We start from the raw sequence: 7,515 nt of genomic DNA, 5'->3' as shown, positions 1-7,515 counted from the left end.
TAAGAAATTGTCTAACCTAATTATGTTCTAACTAAAGAGCTAGAGAAATCAAGGTATAATACTACGCGGCTAGTTAGATTAGCCATTATCCAAGAGTTTCATGTTATAATTCAAGAGGGTCTAGAATATTTATATCTAATAAATAGCCTGATAGATATGTAGCTCTAGGTGCCCTATAATAACCTAACTACCTTTTATTATGACCTAGGTAACTCTAGTATGTATAGAAATGCAGGCATTAGCAGACCTAGGACTCCTATAACTTGAATTAAGAGGATACTATATCTCTATCTAATAAGTTTTTGCACCTTTCTTTATGATTAGGCGTAGTAGAATACTACCAAAGACAACCTACTAAGATAGCATACAAGTTTTGATAGTAATCAATCCTAGATTATAATAATAGACTTATAGTAGAACCCAAGTATAAATAATGCTAGCTCTAAATTTGCAAGTCTAGAGTAGATAACCTCTAAGTACCTAATATTATTATCTCCTATTACTACTAGGCCTTGAGTAACCACATAAGCAGCTGCAAGCTACGTGCTATTATCTAATCTATCTTACTATAAGAGTTTTTTAGATTCCAAGGCTAACCCTACCACTTCTGCAGGATAGAAGCGGGGTTTTAGCTAGGTTATATTATCCCCTCCAACCTAATAGTCTGCACCACGAGCAGATCACCATGGAAACCAAAGCGGGCAATCTTGCACTTATAATACTCTATATTATATATAAAGATACCTTCTCAGGCTATAGCAAGGCAGCATACTTGACCCTAAGTACCCTAACATGGACCTACATATGCTTGGCAGAAAAGAGGACTATCATCTATTTAGTGCAGCTGACCTGGTAAAGAAGCTCAAGGTGCAGCTTGATTAGGATCTAGATTATAACTGCACTCCTATTAGGTCTTATAGGTTATCTAGTGCACTATTCAAAATTATATATGCTACCTTTGGATATACTATTATTAGGAAGGGGACAACATTAAGACTCTAGGGGGAAGTCTCGTGCAAAGCCAAGGTCTACTAGATCCTCTAGCATGCCTAAGAATTAGCTATTCCCATCTTTCTTGGAGTAATCAACTTGGCCCAAATCTACTTCCTCCATAGCATGGGAAGGATCTGTTATATACTTCTCATAGGCTGGAATAGCAAGAGCATGGGCTATTCTACTTTAAACAAGACCATCTAGCACGCAATTTCTTGATTAATAAAGGAGATCTAGTATTTTAGTATTATCTACTAGAATCTTTACCTAAAAAATATCTTGTAGAATACTAAGCTCTAGCAAGCTCTAATTATAGATTTTCATCTATGCACCTTGGACTATTAACTACTGCATAAACAGTTACGTGCTCTTAAACAGTTATAGTATGGTCCTAAAGAGTATTACTCTAAATAGGTGTGTATAGTATAAGTAAAGGCTACCTAAGCAAGTTTTAGTACAAGAGACTATTCAAAAATAGTTGGTTTCTTTCTTTTATACTACTTTTACCAAGTTATATTAATATCTCTTTAAGAGTACTGCTACTCTATGGGAAGGAGACTTAACCACTTTATAGGCTGACATGATTTATGCCACATAGAACTAGCCAAATTTAATTATAGTAGACTCTTTAGAAAATAACAAAGGGATATATACTTTACCTCCTCTTAAATATCTAGATATAGTTATTTGTAATACTATCTAGATAAATATATAATAAAGAGAAGCTGATAAATGCAAAGTATTCTTGGTATAAATATATTAGGTTAGGTATCTAATGCTAAATATAAAGCTGCAAAAGAAATGGATAATAAGATAAAGGCCAAAATGCTTGAAGCTGTTAAAACACGTGGCAATATTACTAGGGTTTAAAACCATTTTCTATTCAATAACTTCAACAAGAACTCCTGAGATAGGTTCCATGCAATATATGCCAAGTATATATTTAAACAGGCTTGTAGATATTATATTGGTTCACAACAATCTTGTAATATCCAACCAACAGCATCCCTGATCTCTCTTTAACCTTACCAAAAGTTCCTTTTCCTTGCATAACCATGGCATCCCTTTCCTAGAATTCTCCTGGTGCGCCCTACGATTATTCCGAGCTTTGGGGTAAGCCTTATGAGTCTGATGGCGGGCTAACTGTACGTTAACCCCCTTAAGCGCGGATGCTTTCGAAGAAGTGTAGGTGGCACGTTCAGTGCATGATGACGGGTCAGGGCTCAACCCAGACGGGGAGCGAGACAGCGGACGATCAACGATATGCATGCCGCGGGCCGCGAGGTTGAATACGGAAGACGCCGCGACCGACAATCTCTGTGCCTCGCCAGGACCAGTGAGAATGCCAACTCCGGACGGGGCCTGAAATGCACCTACGCAAACCTCGGCGTGTCTGGGCGAAACCAATGTGTTCCGAGCGGCCTCTTTCTGGCGTAGGTTCCGCCGACGTCTTTTCGCGATCGCTCTTCTCCCTCAGCGTCAGATTCTCTTGCTGGTAGAAGATATTTCTTAGTGGAAACGCCTATTTGCGGATCTTCTTCACTGTCGTCATACGCACTAGCTTGGAGGCGGCGGTGTGACGGCTGCGGAAGGGACCCCTTGTGCATTCCCGCCATCGACCTGGCCGATCGACGAACCGGGACCCCTACAGCAATAGAGGTGACCAATCAGCCTGGCTAGACTCTGTATTGACTCGAGGGCGAAGTACAGCTGGGTGACAAGGTTGATCTCAAATTTTTTTTTCCCTTTTGTTCTGGTTGCTGGCTTGGAATAGGGAGGATAGAGGCACTGTTATCTTCACACTCGGTGCTAGTGTCCCTGCTTGAGGCGATGCTGGCAGTTGGAATTCCGGGCCGCCACACTTTCAGTCTCCGTTCCTGCGTCCTGATTTCTCGAAAGTTGATGTCCAAGAGTGTGGATGGCCAGTTACTATGCGCTTGCACATACGTTAGCCAAGTGATTGGGTATCGATCGAAACATCGATGGAGTGCTTGCTGTAATCGATTCAGATGATAATACGGTATTTTTGTTCGCGTGAAGAGCTAATCTCCTTTCTTGTTGAGGGTCGTGTACCAGAATACCTGTATCGCGCCTGGACTTCTTCCTGGATGCTGCTCCAAGAAGAGCCGTGTGGTGTCTGACCAGGGTCGATTCTCGGCTTTCCTCAGCTTCCACAGGAGGTCCTTTTCTTCCGTGGACCATGCTGTACCTTTTCGCGAGCGTCCTCGCACCTCCCTAGAAACACCCGGACTTTGTTCAATCCCATGCGGGGAACTTAAGCACCTGGTTGCCTGTACCTCTCTTTCTTCACTTACTATTGGTGAAGAGTCGGACATGCAACGAGGTAGAGCATTTTCGAATAGCCAGGAAAGGAATCGCAAACGGTCGTCGACGCCTAGAGACATAAAGTGAGAGCGAAGGGTGGTGAAGGCATCCTCCCTGGGTGGCGACGGGGAGCGAACTCGATGCCGCTTGCTGCCTTTGCGACCTCGGCCGTCTGATTGTGGTGTCTTCCGCTTAGCACTCTCGGGCTGTCCACGGACGTGGTCGTTCACCTGGGCACCATTCGGGCAGGATGGGCCGGTACCGGGCGAGGAAGTGTGCACTCTTTGGCGGTCATGGGTGGGTAGGTGGTCACTTGTCTGCGCACCACCGTCCTCACCACCATCCCTTTCGCTGGGATCCCCATAATGGTTAGGTGGGCTGTGGAGAATGGCTGGAGGGTCGGGATACTGGCAGGTTGTCTCCGCGCTGATGAGGCTTGCGGCTTGGGGAACAGGCAACTGGGGGTCGATATTTTCCCAAGACCCGTTGGCAAGGATTACTGGGTCGATGGGAATGTCGTCCTGTGCATCTGGAAGCCCGAAGAACTCCTCTAGACTGTCGTTGTCCGAGCTAGATATACTCGGAGGCGATAGACTATCTTCCGCATCATCCCCCCGAAAGGCGGGCGGTTCAGTTGGGATACCAGCGTTGTCTTGAGGATCGCAGCAGGGAATTGGGTCCGGAGCTGGAATATGAGGTCCCAAATCGCGTGGAGATGCAGCACCATACTCGGGTTTCTCTGAAAATGTATTCGGCTCTGAATCAGGTAAAGATACTTCCCGCGTTTGAATTTGGCAGTTTGATGGCGTACACGGCTGGGTGCTCGCACTGACGTGTACGCAAACTTCGGCGGGCGGGCGAGCAGGGAGGTGATGCTTCGGAGGTGTCAAGGTGCTTGAAGGGAAACCATAAGAGGGTTTCCGGTGAGGGGGCTTTTGGGATCTTGGGGAGCATTTGTTGGGCGTTTTGTGTGGTGGGAATGGTTTCCTGGGAGGGAGAGCCCATGGCTTGAAGCGGTTTACGGGAAATGTGGAGAGCATATTGCGGGAATCTGGGAAACAGGATTTTGGGGGTATATGGCAACGGACGGGATATTGGAAAGAGGGAAGGAAAGTTCGGGTTGCGAGAGAATCAAGGAGAGATCCAACCGCTCCAGGCTCGGTCGCCCCTCTTATACTTGCTCTTGGACAGTCAAAGTCCACCGTTCCGCTTTTCTTATCAGCCAGCAGGAGCGACAAGGCGATTTCCTCTCACCCTCAGCATCTCGATCCAGTCTGATCCGCTGACGCGTCCATCGTCTGTCTGCGAGCCCCGTCCGGAAGCCAGGATCCAGTGCCCTAGGCCAATCGCATCCATCCATCCATTGCAACTCCCGGCCTCGCAAGTCAACACACGGAAATGAAAAGGGATGCGGCAATTTTGCCATTGGCCGGTAAAACAGGGCGAGGATACATGAATCGATCCTGGTGGGGTTCGAAAGACGGCAGTAGATGGGAGAGGCGCAGCCCAGTTTACCCAAGCGGTACCGTACGTTGCAAGACAAGTCTGACACCGGGACAACCAAGGAACTGCCCCCTCCGTCTCAAATCCTGGGAGCCCAGCGGAAGCAGTGAACCAAAGAACCTCAGATGGGACCACAGTAAGGTGGTTGAGGATCAAGAGCCGTTGAGGGACGGATCAAATGGGGGTGGCATGGTCAGAAGCATCGGCCGAAGACTTGAAAAAATCTGTCGCTCAACAGGCGGATGCCGCGCGAAAGGCCCCGAATCTACGACCGTCAGCAGCAGGGCAGAATCAAGAACCAAGCGGGTAGGCCACAAACCAATCAAACGACGGTTACAAGGCCTCAAAGTCTCCAATCGTCCTAATCGCCCATCGGCGACGCCGTCGCTGAAGGGGGGCGAAGGGAGGAGGATGGGACGGCGCCATGCTGGAAAAGGGCAATCGTTGGGTAAGGCGGCATCTTGGAAAAAGGGGACAGTGCATGCAACTAGGCAAGGCGGGACAGGAGAGAGGGGAAAAGGAAAAAATGGAATGCGAAAAGGACGAGAGAGTGCGTGGTTGTTCGAAGGAGCGAGGCCGGGCTTATATAGATGCAGCGGGTGAGTCAAGGCGGCAGGTGCAAACCCGTAAAAGCGGCGAGGGCCAGCGCTATCCCCAAAGTGGTGTGCGCTATACCGCAGGGGGCAGTGGTGTGCCCCGCGGCGGCAGGCGGTGGCGGGCGGCAGAGCGGCGGTGCAATGGGAGCCGTCTCCCGCGCCCCGCTTGCCGTCCGTTCTTTTACTAGATACTTTAAGCACTTTATCTATTAATATGTGAAGATTACAAAGCCCCTATTAGATATATTAAAAGGGATGGAGCAAGGCTAGAAGAAAGGTTCTATTTCTATCTACCTAGTAGGGAGCACGCAGGATGCTTTCAAGCAGCTAAAAGCTGCGTTCTAAGGGCCTCTAATCTTGCAATATTTTGATCCAAATAGACTAATCCTAGTGATTATAAATGCCTCTAGTTTTATAATAGCAGGAATTCTTTTATAGCTTGTTAACAGGCTAGAGAGCTTGTAATAGTAGACTAACTAGCAACTAGTAGCTTTCTATTTAAGGAAGCTATTAGAAGTTAAAGGATAATATCCTATCTATGATCAGGAGTTGCTTGCTATTATTAAATATTTTAAGATATAGAGGTACTATCTAGAAGGTATATTACAGGCTATCTATATGCAGTACAATTATGTAAACCTAAAGTACTTTTATTTAAAAAAAGTTATAAAGCTAGATATGTATTAGGCTAGATAGGCAAAGCTCCTAGTAGCATATAATTTTAAAATAGAATATTAGCTAGGGTGCCTTAACCCTGCTAATATGCTATTATATAGAAGAGACTATAAGCCTGCCTATATAAAGTAGACTACTAGGCTTTTATCTATACTTTAAAGTAAGCTAGAAGGTTGTAGAAATAGTCAGGGTAATATTACTCTACTAGTATTAGGGGATGCCCTAACTAAGAGAAATAGAGGTCTAGAACTTTTAGCTCTTTAAATACTAGCCAGGAAAGTAACTAGTATGGAAACCCCTTATAGAACAATCTTATAACCTCTTTAAGATATAATTTTTCAAGCCTAGCATGGGGATGCCTATGCTAGCCAAATCCTTGGTAGCTTGCTATTAGAAAAAGAAAAAAAGAAGAGTAGAAAAACTATTAATCTTAAAAATACAAGTAGTAACAAATTAGATAGATAGTATATTAATAGTAGTATACTATATTATAGTAAGGCTATTTATATACCCCTAGGTACTATACTAAGGTAAGAGATTCTAAAAGTATACTATAATAACCTATATACTAGATATTTAGCTAGGAAAAGACTTTAGATCTAGTTAGGTAGAAGTTCTATTAAAATAGCCTGTGGACTAATATCAAGGTATATATCTAGGACTGCCTTATCTACTAGAAGATAAAGGTGCCTAGATAGCTACCTCAGGGGAAGCTATCCTTGCTTCCTCTATTAAAAGAACCATGGCAGAACCTATTAATAGACTTTATTATAGGCTTGCCATTATTAACCTATAAGAATTAGGTCTATAATATTATATTAGTAGTAGTTAACCACTATACTAAGACCGCGAGATATCTACCCACCACAAATATAATTAATACTAAAGAACTTGCTAACCTTTTCTTAACAAAAATTGCTTATAAAACTAGCATGTTATATAGATTGGTAACTAATAGAAGAATACTATTTACTAGTAGATACTAGACTTAGTTCTATTAGGGCCTGTAAATCAAAAGCTACCTAAGTACTACCTTCTATCTATAGATAGACAGGCAAACTAAGCACTAGAATTAGATACTTGAGATATATTTATAGATATATATAAACTTTTAATAAAATAACTAGGCTAATTAGCTTCTAATAGCTAAATTTATATATAATAATACTAAGTATATATTTATAGGTTACTTACCCTTTATAGCCTGGTATAATATAAACCTAGTAATACCTGGGCTGGAAGCTATTAACCTGAAAATTATAAATATATTAGTAGAGATAAGATTCCAAGCTATAGCTAAGACCTGTACTTAATTAAAAGAGATTTTATAGAAAGCTATTATATAACAAGTAGTATACTATAACAAGTATTATATACTAATATAATTCTATATTAGCTAAAGTCCTTTTATTAATTAAGAACT

The 7,515-nt window shown here is 43.4% G+C and overlaps 2 protein-coding genes across 2 annotated transcripts; both read right to left on the bottom strand.

Annotated features, from left to right (window-relative positions):
- Positions 1–1,785: 1,785 nt before the first annotated feature.
- BJX67DRAFT_343982 (uncharacterized protein) lies at positions 1,786–2,847 on the bottom strand. Its single transcript, XM_071028204.1, has one exon. It carries the CDS (start codon positions 2,260–2,262, stop codon positions 1,966–1,968), a length of 297 nt encoding a protein of 98 aa, XP_070890247.1. The 5' UTR covers positions 2,263–2,847; the 3' UTR covers positions 1,786–1,965.
- Positions 2,616–4,537, bottom strand: BJX67DRAFT_219589 (uncharacterized protein). Its single transcript, XM_071025711.1, has 2 exons — positions 2,989–4,537; positions 2,616–2,922 (listed from the first exon to the last, which is right to left on the bottom strand). The coding sequence occupies exon 1, from the start codon at positions 4,356–4,358 to the stop codon at positions 3,036–3,038; it is 1,323 nt and encodes a 440-aa protein (XP_070890246.1). The 5' UTR covers positions 4,359–4,537; the 3' UTR covers positions 2,616–2,922; positions 2,989–3,035.
- Between the last annotated feature and the right edge of the window lie 2,978 nt (positions 4,538–7,515).

Source organism: Aspergillus lucknowensis, assembly GCF_044049455.1.
Source record: "Aspergillus lucknowensis strain CBS 449.75 chromosome Unknown BJX67scaffold_4, whole genome shotgun sequence".
NCBI lineage: Eukaryota > Fungi > Ascomycota > Eurotiomycetes > Eurotiales > Aspergillaceae > Aspergillus > Aspergillus lucknowensis.
The sequence above is the reverse complement of the archived record's forward strand: the minus strand, read 5'-3'. Positions and strand labels throughout refer to the sequence as shown.